We start from the raw sequence: 15,298 nt of genomic DNA on the forward strand, positions 1-15,298 counted from the left end.
GTAAACGAGGGGAATTAAGAATAAGAGAGCTCAGTGGGGGGGGGGGTGCTCCTGTAATCTCACTGTATACATATTGTACAAGTGACAATAAAGTATTTCAATTTCAATGTGGAACCATAGAATTGTGGAGATGGAAAGGACCCTGAGGGTTTTCTAGTTAAACACCCTGTCAACCTATTCTACTGCATATTATTTCATAATACTTCTCCATATTGTCCATGATATTTGCTACATTACAAGCGTTATCAAAACCCTGCTAATGTTTTCATCTGCTTACAATGGCCCCCTAAATAAATCATAAATTCCCCCCTTTCTTTATTGAAGATTTTGTTCCTGAGCTTTCCTGTCAGTTTTGCTGTTTCGGCATTTTATTCGGCCTGTAGATTCTTAAATAAAACAAACAAGTATTTGGGGACACAAGTACCCAAAGGAGCGACTCTCTGGGTATCACTGATCTCAGAGCCTACAGGTGGTAAGGAAGGTCTTGCTGGTGGGGCTCCTTCTGTCTGCTGCCCGGCTGGCGCTGCCCAGTGACAGGGCCTTCTGAACGGCGGCTCCCCATTTGTGGAATTGCTTTCATTGTCCGTCTCCCACACATCCACCACTGAAATTGAGAGAGAATCCAGCATGAGTGGAACGTCAAATCAGCGAACAAGCCAAATCAACCGTTTACAGATTCTAGCAGAGGACAGAAAGGTAAGATACTGGGATGAGGAATATGGATGTTGGGTTTGTTTGGGTTAGAGGACTGCATAACATCTTGGTTGTCGAAGGTTTCAGAAGTCAAACGGTCTTCCGGAACGGATTACGTTCGACAAACGAGGTTCCACTGTAATCAGAATTATTAATTAGAATGTTGCGAACGCATAAAGACGTGGTGAATGTTGCGTTGGAGGAAATACGATTTAAAATTAACATAAATGATTTATAAGGTAAAGGGTAAAGGGACCCCTGACCATTAGGTCCAGTCGTGGCCAAGTCTGGGGTTGCGGCACTCATCTCGCTTTACTGGCCGAGGGAACCGGCATACAGCTTCCGGGTCATGTGGCCAGCATGACTAAGCCGCTTCTGATGAACCAGAACAGCGTATGGAAACGCCGTTTACCTTCCCACCAGAGTGGTACCTATTTATCTACTTGCACTTGATGTTCTTTCGAACTGCTAGGTTGGCAGGAGCAGGGACCGAACAATGGGAGCTCACCCCGTCGCAGGGATTCGAACCGCCGACCTTCTGATCGGCAAGCCCTAGGCTCTGTGGTTTAACCCACAGCACCACCCGCGTCCCATTTAATGATTTATATAGATGGATAAAAGAAGATTACTTGATTAACTGGGAAGATAGATAAGTCTAAGCAGGAATTGAACAAACACAGTCGATGGAAATAGAACGCAGGGGAAAGCATTAGAAATAAAAAGTACAGTGGTACCTCGGGTTAAGTACTTAATTCGTTCCGGAGGTCCATACTCAACCTGAAACTGTTCTTAACCTGAAGCACCACTTTAGCTAATGGGGCCTACCACTGCTGCCACGCCGCCACCATGCGATTTCTGTTCTGATCCTGAAGCAAAGTTCTTAACCTGAAGCAATATTTCTGGGTTAGCAGAGTCTGTAACCTGAAGCGTATGTCACCTGAAGCGTATGTAACCCGAGGTACCACTGTACTTCATTATGAGCAGCAAAGGGGTGGGGGGCAGAAAAGAAACACCTTGAAAGGGGGTGGATAGTCAATGTTTATATTTGTGTTAAATTTGAATTAATTTGTTAAAAATATGGAAAATTAATACAAAATAATTGGCAAAAAAAGGGGGGGACCGTGCAAATCAGGTTCCCCCCTTTTAAAAACTTACCAGGCTTTTTCCGTTCCCCAAATGGGGGCTTCCCAGCTGCAAGCCAGATGGAAGTCACTTCTTTATAGAAGGGAGGCGGGTGTCTCACCCGGACGTCTCCGTCGGCCGCCTTTAAGCCCTGGTTGAAGAAGTCAATCTTCAGGCGCTTCCATTTGGCCCGCAGCTGGCAGGTGGACCGGACGTAGCCCTCAGCCAGCATATCAATCTGCAAGGCTCTCCAGTATCTTTCGTTGGTAGCCGAGCTGCTGCTCATGAACACCTTTATCCCAGGGCTGTGTGCTATTATGCAGAGCATTTTCTGGGTCTCTTCTCTCGTCCACCTACGGCAACGGGCAGGAGTAAGAAACTATGGTTATTATGCAATAGACAAACGAGATAAACCCCCTTGCAAAGACTAGCTAGTTTGTGGCACCTGCTCAGTTCACCTTTGTGCAGGTAGCGAAGACAACCTTGCTGACAAATTTCTGTATAGTTAAAGCTATGGTTTTCCCAGTAGTGATGTATGGAAGTGAGAGCTGGACCATAAAGAAGGCTGATCGCCAAAGAATGGATGCTTTGAATTATGGTGTTGGAGGAGACTCTTGAGAGTCCCATGGACTGCAAGAAGATCAAACCGATCCATTCCGAAAGAAATGAGCCCTGAGTGCTCATTGGAAGGACAGATTGTGAAGCTGAGGCTCCAATACTTTGGCCACCTCATGAGAAGAGAAGACTCCCTGGAAAAGACCCTGATCTTGGGAAAGATGGAGGGCACAAGGAGAAGGGGACGACAGAGGACGAGATGGTTTGACCAAGCATGAGTTTGACCAAACTGTGTGAGGCAGTGGAAGACAGGAGTGCCTGGCGTGCTCTGGTCCATGGGGTTACAAAGAGTCGGACACGACTAAACAACAACAACAACAACAACAACAACAACAACAACAACAACAACAACATGGCTGAGTCACAAGGGCTGAAAAGAGTTCATGTATGAATTCGACAGTGCTTAGTTTATTTTTTGGTCACTCTTTTGTTATCATTGTTAAGATTGTTTTACAGGTTATGAATGCTGTAGTGCTTTGTGAATTCCATTATATAAATTGTGTTGTAACTGTGCTGCTCTGCTGGTTTTTAAAGTTGTTTTGCTAATAGTGTTTTATAGACTGTAATTTTTTTACTGATGATTTGTTAACTACTCTATATGGTTTATGTTCTGTTATTGCTATACATTGTTTGCAAAACATTGTTTCCCTGTATAGGGAAGTTTTTAACGTTTGAAGGAGCATCTCCACCCCCCATCGTTCAGCCCGAAGTCTGAGGCTGAGCTCTGAGGCCCTTCTGGCAGTTCCCTCACTGCGAGATGTGAGGTTACATGGAACCAGGCAGAGGGCCTTCTTGGTAGTGGCACATGCCCTGTGGAATGCCCTCCCATCAGATGTCAAGGAAATAAACAACTATCTGACTTTTAGAAGACATCTGAAGGCAGCCCTGTTTAGGGAAGCTTTTAATGTTTGATGTTTTATCGTGTTTTCAATATTCTGTTGGGAGCTGCCCAGAGTTGCTGGGGAAATGTAGTCAGATGAGTGTTGTTGTTGTTGTTGTTGTTGATGGTTGATGATGATGATGATGTCTTACTGTGTCTTAATTTGTTGGAAGCCACCCAAAGTGACTGGGGCAACCCAGTTAGATGGGCACGGTATAAATAATAAAATTATGATGATGATGGAATAGGACATCTCTAATGTTGGAGAGTAGGATACATTGCTATGAGACAGTTCAGAAGGCCATGAATACATTAATTGTAGTAGTAGTAGTAGTAGTAATAATAATAATAATAATAATAATAATAATAATGCTTATATTATGGAAGATGACCTTGTGCATATTTATCTGTATGATACATGCTTTTGCCTATACTCCCAATACAATGTGTGTGTTTTAAGGGGGGGGGGAGGTTATATTAAAAAACCCAACCACAGATAGACTTATACAGTGGTATCTCTGGTTGTGAACAGGATCCGTTCCGGATGCCCATTCGCAACATGAAAAGAGCGCAACCTGAAGCGTTAAATCTGCGCAGGCGCGCGGCACGATTTGGCGCATGCACGAAGCGTGATCTAGCGCTTCTGCGCATGAGCGAGCGGCGAAACCCGGAAGTAACCCTTTCCAGTACTTCCGGGTCACTGCAGGACGCAACCTGAAAAAACGTAACATGAAGCAAAAGTAACATGAGGTATGGCTGTATTATAAACTGCATAGAAACCACCGTGACCTTCAGCAGCTCCACCTGAGAGGAGATAAAGCTTGATCCACAAATCTACATAAAATAACCACTGGAAACGGGTCCCTTCGAGCATCGCTAGAAGGAAAACCTCACCTCAACCTGCTCCCACACTCCAGACATGGTATCTCTCCTATTCGGCTTTTTGTGTAGCCGTTGAGCGTTGAATTACGAGCGAATCTTTTCCCACAGGCGGGGCACTCTTTTTTCCTCTGCCTCCTACGAGTTTTGGGGTGGACCGGAACTTCATAGCAGTCGCTATCCAAGAGAGCAGCGGGTTTCGTCTTCTTCTCCTTGTTTTTCTTTCCTTCCTGCTCCTTCGCTGCCCCTTGAGGCCCAACATCGGTCTCTGGGCCATTCCTGCTTTCCTCGGACGCCGGAGGAGCTTTGCTTTCGCTGTCCGTCTCCCAAACATCTCCAGCTGAAAGACCCAGAGAGAAACCGGACATGAGTGCGGACAATTCCATAATGTAAAGACTAATCATAAAAATGGCTCTGATTGGACATGCTTTCCAAGTCTTGCTGGGGGCCCCAATCCTGCCACAAATTAGATCCTGCTGGTTGATTTGCAGTTCATAGAAAATTAATTGGGAAAACAGTTCAGCCAAGACAGTTGCTTGCTAGGAGAGCTGCGCCTGACAATAAATGGAAGCCGAAGGAAGTGCTAATATTTGTAAGGCCAACCAATGGGTCTTTCCCCTGGCTTTGATCCAGCCCCCAGCACAGCTGATTGGCTCTTTTGTCTGTCCTTTATTCTCTCCCAGGCCAATAGGAGATGATGGGGACTGTGATATGACGACAAAGGCTGGGGGAATGTTCAACTCACATATTTTTCTATTCCATGTATAGATCGCCTGCTATCTGAAAGATCTCAAATCGGTTTACACTAGATAATTAAGTGTGTAAATATGTGTGTGTGCTCTCTGACTTTATTTACAGTACAGTGGAACCTCGGTCGTCGAACGCTTCGGAAGTCGAACTTTTTGGCTTTCAAACACTAACAATCCGGAAGTGAATGCTTCCGTTTTCGAACGCACCTCAGAAGTTGTCAAACGCCTCGGTTGTCAAATGTTTCGAAAGCTGAACAGTCTTCTGGATCGGATTACATTCGACAACCGAGATTCCACTGTATAAAATTAAAATATACATAATATGAACCACAAGATGCTGGCTGTTCCCGCCTCTTGCAGACCCTGGTAAAAGCAAAACACACACAAAAAAAAGGCTTTCAAATGGCGCATCTGTAAAACTCAAGGCTTTTAGATGGCTTGAAAAGGCAGGCTTTGCTCTGAAACCCCTCAGTTATCAGATGGCCTATATCTATCTGAGGGCGTCCCATCATTTCTGGCCGATGCACAGACTCAAAAAGATCTACAGACCTACCTGTCAAGGTCTCCTGGCCACACAGGTCTTCTTTTTCTTCAAGCAAGGAGACGAGATCAGATTTGGGCACCAGAGGCCCTTCTTTGAGGGACAATGAAGAAATATTAAGTTCTTACTTATGGTAGTCGTGGCTGCAAAATTATTCAGAAACAATAAAAAGCAAATAAATAGTAAAAGGAAGGTGAGGTGGGAGCGTTGCTTGTTGGATCGGCACCTTAGCTTGTGCCTTGCCGTGTATCTATTCCTCTTGCCTTGCTTTCGTTCTGCCCTGATTTAGGCATTAAACTGAGCTGGGAGTTCAAGCTCTCCATCTGGCAGTGCGAGGGGAAGGATGCTCCTGAGCAGGTATGACAGGAAGTCCTCCCTGTCTGGAGCAACATTCCCCTGTGTGTCCACTCCAGGCAACAGGAAATGTTGTGTTTGACTGCTTCAGTGATGATACATCCCACACAAAGGAGACCCAGGAAGCATGGTCTGGTTTCTCAACTGACTCCTCATCACAACTTTAAAAAGCCATTGACTTATTGGCCAGGCCAGAAGGAATCACCTCAGGAATGAAGCTGGACCAGGCTATAGATCTGTCTAGCCCAGCATCCTGTTCTCACTGGGGCCAACGAGATGCTTCATCAGGAAGCCCACAAACAAGACCCGAAGCCTAAGCTTAGTCAGAATGGACCACTGGCTACATCCTTCCTCCCTGGAAACATCTTAACCAGTAAGTAATGGTGAAGAAGAAGAGTTTGGATTTGATATCCCGCTTTATCACTACCCGAAGGCGTCTCAAAGCGGCTAACAGTCTCCTTTCCCTTCCTCCCCCACAACAAACACTCTGTGAGGTGAGTGGGGCTGAGAGACTTCAGAGAAGTGTGACTAGCCCAAGGTCACCCAGCAGCTGCATGTGGAGGAGCGGAGACGCGAACCCGGTTCCCCAGATTACGAGTCCACCGCTCTTAACCACTACACCACACTGGCTCTCTGTGATGAGAATCACAGGTGGTCTATCCAAAAAGGGGAAATGGGGTCCTTACCCAGAGAGGACACATTCTGGTAATTCTCCAGCATGACTTCCTTGTACAGAGCTCTTTGGCCGGGATTCAGCAGAGCCCACTCCTCCTCCGTGAAAATCACAGCCACCTCCTCAAAGGACACCAGACCCTAAAAGAAGAAGAAAGAATCACTGCAATATATACCATTATCCCAGGTTGTTTTTTGCTTTTTCTATGTTTTTAACATCTGGTGTTTTATGGCATTTCTATATAGCGCTGGAATTTGCCCAGTCAGATGGGTGGAACAACAACAACAACAACAACAACAACAACTCACCAAAGCAATAGCAGAAAAGCAAAAGAACAAAACAAATCAAAAGAACAGCTTGCTGGATAACAACAACAACAACAACAACAACAACAACACAAAATTTTATTTAACAACAACAACACAAAATTTTATTTAACAACAACAACAATACAAAATTTTATTTAACAACAACAACAACAATACAAAATTTTATTTAACAACAACAACAACAATACAAAATTTTATTTATACCCCGCCCTCCCCAGCCAAGACAACAACAACGATACAAAATTTTATTTATACCCCGCCCTCCCCAGCCAAGACTGGGCTCAGGGTGGCTAACACCAAATATAAAAACAATTGATTGAAGTACAGCTTAAAAAAAAAACAAGATTAAAATTCAACATTAAAACATTAAAATGCAGCCTCATTTCAGTGGAAACTCAAATCAAAAACTTTTTTGGGGATAAAAACGTCAAGTCTTCACCAAGGTCAACTATCCAGACTGGTCCTACATGGGCCAGAAAAAAGCTAGGGAAGTCCCCAAATAGGAGTTCCAAGACAGAAGGAGAAAGGAAAAAGTAAGAGGGGGAGGGAATCAAGTTGATTCCAAGCCAAAGGCCAGGCGGAACAACTCTGTCTTACAGGCCCTGTGGAAAGAAATTAGATCCTGCAGGGCCCTGGTCTCATGAGACAGAGCGTTCAGTGCTGAAAAGGCGTGGATGAGGCTAATCTGATCTCCTATGGGCCCGGGCTCAGGGCAGCTAACACCAGTAAAATTAGAGTAAAAACATAATACGGAAAAAAAACCCAATTTAAAATACAGGTTAAAATGCAATTTAAAATGCAGCCTCATTTTAAAAGTAGCCCACAGTTCAAAACCATAAGGGGAGGGAAAACATAAGGGTCAGACTGAGTCCAAACCAAAGGTCAGCCGGAACAACTATGTCTTGCAGGCTCTGCGGAAAGATGTCAAGTCCTGCAGGGCCCTAGTCTCTTGTGACAGAGTGTTCCACCAAGTTGGGGCCAGTACTGAAAAGGCCCTGGCCCTAGTTGAGACCAATCTAACCACCTTGCAACTTGGGACCTCCAAAATGTTGTCATTTGTGGACCTTAAGGTCCTCCGCGGGGCATCCCAGGAAAGGCAGTTCTTACGGTCTTTTTTTATTTCAAAGCCACAGAACCCAGCCTCTTGGATAACGGTGTTGAGCCAAGTGAATCGCCACCGCCCGTCTCTCCCACTTCCTCACTTGTTCTCATCGCCTCCTCTACGGGTGGCGCTAAGTGCCCTCTGTCTTTGAGCTCTTTGCTCTCCTACTTTTAAGGCTCGCCGGGTTCTGGGAGATGCTGGGTCTGGAATGCTTTCTAGTGGCAACTGGTCAGCCAGCTGCTGCTCTGCCTCTCCCATCATTTCCCAACTTTCCCCCTCATCCGTGACCTCCCTCAAACTCCTGTTGTAAATCTAAACTGTCTTCCTCTTCCTCCTCCCTGGGAGGGTCAGGATGGAGAAGTGATCTCCACCACTCCTCAGTCCAGTCCCTGACTGGGACCAAATTCCACAGTTTGAACCATGCGCCCCATTAGAGTTCCCAACAGAAGCAAAACACTGTTACAAAGCACTCCACACAGTGAGGAGTTGTGCTCAGATTCTCTTGCTGGCTTCCCACAATGCATCTGGTTTCCCGCCCTGAAAACAGGATGCTGGGTAAGATGGGCCAATGATCTTGCATCCTTCTGTTGTAGAAGGATCCCGCAAGAGGGATATATATTCTGGTGAATAACAGAGAAAATAATTCACTTTCTCTCTAGCTGGTATAATGTGAGAATAGTGCCACTGTATTCTGCTCTGGTCAGACCTCACCTGGAGTACTGTGTCCAGTTCTGGGCACCACAGTTCAAGAAGGACACTGACAAACTGGAACGTCTCCAGAGGAGGGCAACCAAAATGGTCAAAGGCCTGGAAATGATGCCTTATGAGGAACGGCTAAGGGAGCTGGGCATGTTTAGCCTGGAGAAGATTCCACCTAAACATTAGGAGGAACTTCCTGACAGTAAGAGCTGTTCGACAGTGGAATTTGCTGCCAAGGAGTGTGGTGGAGTCTCCTTCTTTGGAGGTCTTTAAGCAGAGGCTTGACAACCATATGTCAGAAGTGCTCTGATGGTGTTTCCTGCTTGGCAGGGGGTTGGACTCGATGGCCCTTGTGGTCTCTTCCAACTCTAGGATTCTATGAGTTTTGAATGCTCTTATTAAAAGTGGGGCAAAATGTAGTCGGAACACAAAAGGGCAAAACTTGGAGGATGCATGAAGTTTTCGGAAACTAGATAGCTAATGTAAGTGGCATCAGCCTAATCATCTAGCCCAGACAGCGCTCTCATACCCTTTGACATCTAGGTGGCATCTAAGTGGCAAACTAGGAATTTAATTTCAACTTCATGTGTCTCTGCCCTCATTGTGGGTTGGTTCTGGAGTGTAGTTCTGCTCATGGAATGGTCATTCCAGGTTCCCACTCATCAGTGGTGTAGCGTGGGGGGGGCGGGGGGGCGGCCGCACCAGGCGCAACATCTGGGGGTTAGGGTTAGGGGGTGCAAATTACTTGCCTTGCCCCGGGTGCTGACAACCCACTGCCACTCATGGAAGAGAAGAGGTGAATTTCACTGATTCCCTATTTACCCCACATCCCTGTGCATCCATAAGCCCAGTGTTAGAAACTCAGATATGTAAGCTGTTCGCCAAATGGAGCCTTAAACCTGGGTTATGGAAAGTCTAGTCCCACGTTGTTGGGTTTTTGCAAGGTTTTTTTCTAGAGCAATTTTACTCTTGCGTCGCATGGTGTGCCATTTTGACTCTCGGCGCCCCCCAGGTGACTTGCGGCGCAACGCATGGGGCTGCAATTTTACTCTCGAGTCTCACATCTCGGCACACATCTCAAACTGACCATGCCAGGTCGCAAAACCCTGAAATTTTGAGCGCTGTAGGAAGTCCCATTGCCTTGAAGCAGGCAGGACTCAACTGGGGGAGGCTCCTCCCACTGAAGGAGGGAAGGAACCTATTTGCATAGCCCCGCCTCTGAGGCAAGTGGGAGGAGCAACCCTCTCCGGACGACCACCTCCACTCAGCGTGGATCCTTCCCCTACCTGCGCTGGGTGCGAAGCAGCTCTTTCCACTTCGCCACAAGGAGGAAAGGATCCAGAATGCGTCAGTGACGTTTGTCCCCTGCCTGTCAGGGTGACAAGAAGAAAAGCACACCAGCGGAGATATTTTCAGCGTCGCTTGCTTGAGAAGTCAGTACAGTGGTGCCCCGCAAGACGAACGCCTCGCAAGATGGAAAACCCGCTAGACGAAAGGGCTTTCCGTTTTGGAGGCGCTTCGCAAAACGAATTTCCCTATGGGCTTGCTTCGCAAGACAAAAATGTATTGCGAGTTCCTGCGGGTTTTCCCCCCTTCCCCCCCTTTTTCTAAGCCGCTAAGCCGCTTATCAGCTGATCCGCTAAGCCGCTAATAGCGCTAATCCGCTAAGCCGTCAATGGGCTTGCTTCGCAAGACGAAAAAACCGCTAGACGAAGAGACTCGCGGAACGGATTAATTTCGTCTTGCGAGGCACCACTGTATTTGCTGCAGGACACAATTTAAGGCGCAACTGCCCTGAGGAGAGGCTGCGGAATTTGGTTTGATTTATATATTTGCTGAGATAAATATTTATACAGCGGTACCTCGGGTTACAGACGCTTCAGGTTACAGACTCCGCTAACCCAGAAACAGTACCTCGGGTTAAGAACTTTGCTTCAGGATGAGAATAGAAATCGTGCTCCGGCGGCACGGCAGCAGCGGGAGGCCCCATTAGCTAAAGAGGTACCTCAGGTTAAGAACAGTTTCAGATTAATAATAAAAGCATTAAACAAAGAGATAGTAAAACAGGAGATAAAATTATCATAATCACAATACTCTATGGTAATTAGTGAGGAAATAGCATGGAAAATTAAAAAACAAAACCTTTTTTTGAAAATGCCAATAAAACAGGGCATGGCAACTGAGAAAAAGTGAACAAAATAACTATGTGAATTGGATAAAGCTTAATGGTAGGTTAAGAACGGACCTCCAGAATGAATTAAGTTCTTAAGCCGAGGTATGACGCTATTCATTTCAAAAATATCAGACCGGTTTACAACATTTATACATAAATGAAAATGAGACATCCTGTTTTCACGGCGGCCCACCAGATGCCTGTGGGAGATCGGCAAGCAGGGTTCTGCCCCTACTCTCTCCATGCCATGTTTCATCTTATAATCTTAAAAGGTAAAGGGACCCCTGACCGTTAGGTCCAGTCGTGGATGACTCTGGGATTGCGGCGTTCATCTCGCTTTATTGGCCGAGGGAGCCAGCATACAGCTTCTGGGTCATGTGGCCAGCATGACTAAGCCACTTCTGGCGAACCAGAGCAGCGCACGGAAACGCCGTTTACCTTCCCGCCAGAGCGGTACCTATTTATCTACTTGCACTTTGACGTGCTTTTGAACTGCTAGGTTGGCAGGAGCAGGGACCGAGCGACGGGAGCTCACCCCGTCACAGGGATTCAAACCGCCGACCTTCTGATCGGCAAGACCTAGGCTCTGTGGTTTAACCCACAGCGCCACCCACGTCCCTTATTTTATAATCTTAGAATAGCAGAATTGTAGAATTGGAAGGGACCCTGAGGGTCATCTAGCCCAAACCTGTCTGGAGTGAGTGCAGGAACCAGGCCCTGTGACCAGTAGGGCTTCGCAGGACTGGGGCCTTCCTAAGTTTGTTCTGAAGAAGCAAGGTGTGGCCGCACAGGTGAGGCCGATTGGTAGCAAGAGCTGGGAAGGTCAGCATTTCCCTTCAGCTCTTTGCCACAGCAACATGCTTCCTGCCTTGGGCTTCTTGCTTCCTGATCTTTGAACCTCGGCTTCTTGACGCCCTGCTTCTTGATCCTCGGACCCCTGACTTCATGACTCCCTCCTGGTGACTGGGAGCGGCTGCCGAGACCATATAACACCGGTCTTGAAAGACCTACATTGGCTCCCAGTACGTTTCCGAGCACAATTCAAAGTGTTGGTGCTGACCTTTAAAGCCCTAGTCAAAACAAAATAAAAAAATTCCTTCCAGTAGCACCTTAAAGACCAACTGAGTTAGTTCTAGGTATGAGCTTTCGTGTGCATGCACACTTCTTCAGATACACAGAAGCCCTAAAGCCCTAAACGGCCTCGGTCCAGTATACCTGAAGGAGCGTCTCCTCCCCCATCGTTCTGCCCTGACACTGAGGTCCAGCTCCGAGGGCCTTCTGGCGGTTCCCTCACTGCGAGAAGCCAAGTTACAGGGAACCAGGCAGAGGGCCTTCTCGGTAGTGGCACCTGCCCTGAGGAACGTCCTCCCATCAGATGTCAAAGCGATAAACATCTACCTGACATTCAGAAGACATCTGAAGGCAGCCCTGTTCAGGGAAGTTTTTAATGTGTGACATTTTAGTGTATTTTTCATCTTTGTTGGAAGCCACCCAGAGTGGCTGGGGAAACCCAGCCAGATGGGCGGGGTACAAATAATAAATTATTATTATTATTATTATTATTATTATTATTATTATTATTATTACTACTTCTTGACCCTCGGACTCTTGGCTTCCTGACTCCTGGCTTCTGGGCCCCCGTTCCTGCTCCCACCCTACCATCTTGCCCCCGGTCCTGACGTCCCCAGCCGGGACTTCGATTGCCCGTGAACCGGACCTTGACAAACCCGCTGCAATGCAGGAATCTCTACTAAACCATCCATGACAGATGGCCATCCAAGGACCGCTTAAAAATCTCCAATGAAGGAGAGACCACAACTTCCGGAGGGAGACTATTCCACTAATGAACAGCTCTTACTGTCAGAAAGATCTTCCTGATGTTTAGTCCGAAACTCCTTTCTGGTAACTTGAAGCCATGAGTTCGAATCCTGCCTCCAGAGCAGGAGAAAACAAGCTTGCTCCATCTTCCACGTGACTGCCCTTGTGATAGTTGAATAAAGCTATTACAGTGGTGCCCCGCGAGACGAATGCCTCGCAAGATGAAAAACCCGCTAGACGAAAGGGTTTTCCATTTTTGAGGCGCTTCGCGAGACGAATTTCCCTATGGGAAATTTTCCCCACTCCCCCCCTTTTTCTAAGCCGCTAATAGCCGCTAAGCCGCTAATAGCGCTAATCTGCTAAGCTGTCAATGGGCTTGCTTCACAAGACGAAAAAACCGCTAGACGAAGAGACTCGCGGAACGGATTCTTTTCGTCTTGCGAGGCACCACTGTACCTCTTACTTGCCTTCTCTCTGAGCTAAAAGGTCCCAAATGCTCAACTTTTCTGGCTGCCCTTTTCTCAATAATATGAAATAAATAAACCTTTCTGAACTCTGCAGTGTCCTTTTGAGGTCCTGCTCCAAGGGCCTTCTGGCGGTTCCCTCCTTGCGAGAAGTGAGGTCATGGGTAACCAGACAGAGGGCCTTCTTGGTAGCGGCGCCCACCCTGTAGAAACACCCTCCCATCAGATGTCAAGGAAGTAAACAACTATCTGACTTTTAGAAGGCACCTGAAGGCAGCCCTATTTAGGGAAGTTTTTAATGTTTGATGTTTTATTATTATTATTAATACTCTGTTGGGAGCTGCCCAGAGTGGCTGGGGAAACCTAGTCGGATGGGTAAGGTATAAACAATAAACAGTTGTTTGTTGTTGTTGTTGTTGTTGTTGTTGTTGTTGTTGTTGTTGTTGTTTTGCCCCACTTCAGTGCTGCTAACTCGACTTCAACCCCCCCACCCCTGAGGCGCACTCCCTTGTTTTCTGAGACAATCGGATGCCAGCAATGGTTCTCGCATATCCATTTTCTTCAGCGTTTCAACTGAAGGGCTAACTTTTATTAAGAACTTGGGCTCTACATAAAAGCACAGCCACATGCTCCTTTTGTCGTATAACGTTTTATCCGAGCTGCCTCTGATCTTTCACATATAAAACACACACACAAACCCCAAGCAGGACATTATACTGGAAGGACATATAAATATAAATATATATATATTATTATTATTTTGAGGGGAGGAGGCCAGAACTGCACAATGTACAGTGGTACCTCGGGTTACAGACGCTTCAGGTTACAGACTCCACTAACCCAGAAATATTACCTTGGGTTAAGAACTTTGCTTCAGGATAAGAACAGAAATCGTGCTCCAGCGGCGCGGAGCAGCAGTGCTGCTTCAGGTTAAGAACAGACCTCCACAATGAATTAAGTACTTAACCTGAGGTACCACTGTATTCCATATCTGGCCACACCATAGATCTATCTAAAGGCAGTGTGATTTTCAGTTCCTTGCCTAATGAACCCCCAGAATGAGCTTGGCCCCTCAAGGGAACCAGATGCGAACAGAGTCCCAGAGCAAGTCAAAAACCCCTACCTGCAGATCCGTTCTGGACAAATTGCTCCTCTACTTCTTTCAACCAGGAGATGAGGTTTGGCCGTGGAATCTGGGGTCCTTCTTTAAAAGGAAAAAAACAAAACAAAACACCATGCTGTTTTTGTGGATTCTCTGGGATGCCCAACACCTACCTTCAGAGACATAAGAGCATGAGAATAGGCTGCTGGATCAGGCCCATCTAGTCCAGCACCCCTGTTGAAGCAGCTCCTGCACATTGGAACTCCCTGCCCCTTGATTATTAGGCAGGAATCATTACAGCATTCTTCTAGACACCTGCTGAAAACTTTTCCTTTGGCAGACCCAGACAGATGATTCGGATGCATCTGTTCCTAAATTTGTATTAGATGTTTCACTGTGTTGTATTTAGATGTTTTAATATGTTTTCAATAGCTTTCAGAAGTTTTAAATAGCTTTCAGGTGTTTAAAATATGCTTTTATTTCGTGTGTGTGTGTGTGTGTAATTACAGAACTGTTTGCTGTCCTGGGCTCCTTTTGGGAAGCAGGGTGGAATATAAATTTAATTATATATATATATATCCCCCCCAAAAAAGGAATGATGGGAGTTGTAGTCCAAAACATCCAGCATGGAGGAAGGCTTTTTTGATCTATCGGAAGAGGGGGAAATGGGATTCTTACCTAGAGACTCCACATCCCAATCATTCTTCAGCATGACTCCCCTGTACAGAGAGTTGTTTGGTCTGGACTCGACAGAGCCCACTCTGCTTCTTCCTTTTCCTTCTCTTTGGTGAATTGAATAGCCACCTCCTTTAAGGAAACAGGAAGCTGAAAGAAAAAAGCACATAGTTCTCACCAGACACAGAACAGACAGGCAGACGTGTTCGTATCACAGAACTGCAGAGTTGGAAGAGACACATGATGGGTTACCCAGTCCAACCCCGTTTTGCAGGAATCACGGCAAAACAATTTAGCAGCTTACGAAAAGAATAAAACAACTGTTTTTAAAGGCAACTATCTAAAATGTTCAGGAAGTAACAATTAAAGCCAACGATTAAAGCTGGAAGCAGGTTGAAAAGCAGACATCCACGCTTTGCAGGCTCTGAAA

At 46.2% G+C, this 15,298-nt stretch overlaps 1 protein-coding gene across 6 annotated transcripts in view; it reads right to left on the bottom strand.

The window, feature by feature from the left end:
* Positions 1–15,298, bottom strand: part of LOC309336511 (uncharacterized protein) — a 218,366-nt gene that overhangs the window by 25,207 nt on the left and 177,861 nt on the right. For 2 of the 6 annotated variants that reach the window (XM_081852360.1, XM_081852359.1), the window contains exons 2-9: positions 14,872–15,018; positions 14,215–14,295; positions 9,923–10,005; positions 6,520–6,646; positions 5,492–5,572; positions 4,205–4,529; positions 1,849–2,168; positions 425–604 (exon numbers count right to left, since the gene is read on the bottom strand). In XM_081852360.1, the coding sequence (XP_081708486.1) occupies positions 425–604; positions 1,849–2,168; positions 4,205–4,529; positions 5,492–5,572; positions 6,520–6,646; positions 9,923–10,005; positions 14,215–14,295; positions 14,872–14,905 (1,231 nt within the window). In that variant the 5' untranslated portion in view covers positions 14,906–15,018. Of the gene's footprint in view, positions 1–424; positions 605–1,848; positions 2,169–4,204; positions 4,530–5,491; positions 5,573–6,519; positions 6,647–9,922; positions 10,006–14,214; positions 14,296–14,871; positions 15,019–15,298 lie in introns of those variants that run through there. The other 4 variants (XM_081852358.1, XM_081852357.1, XM_081852362.1 and 1 more) reach the window with 3 other exon arrangements.

This window comes from Podarcis erhardii, assembly GCF_964252035.2.
Source record: "Podarcis erhardii genome assembly, chromosome: 2".
Lineage (NCBI taxonomy): Eukaryota > Metazoa > Chordata > Lepidosauria > Squamata > Lacertidae > Podarcis > Podarcis erhardii.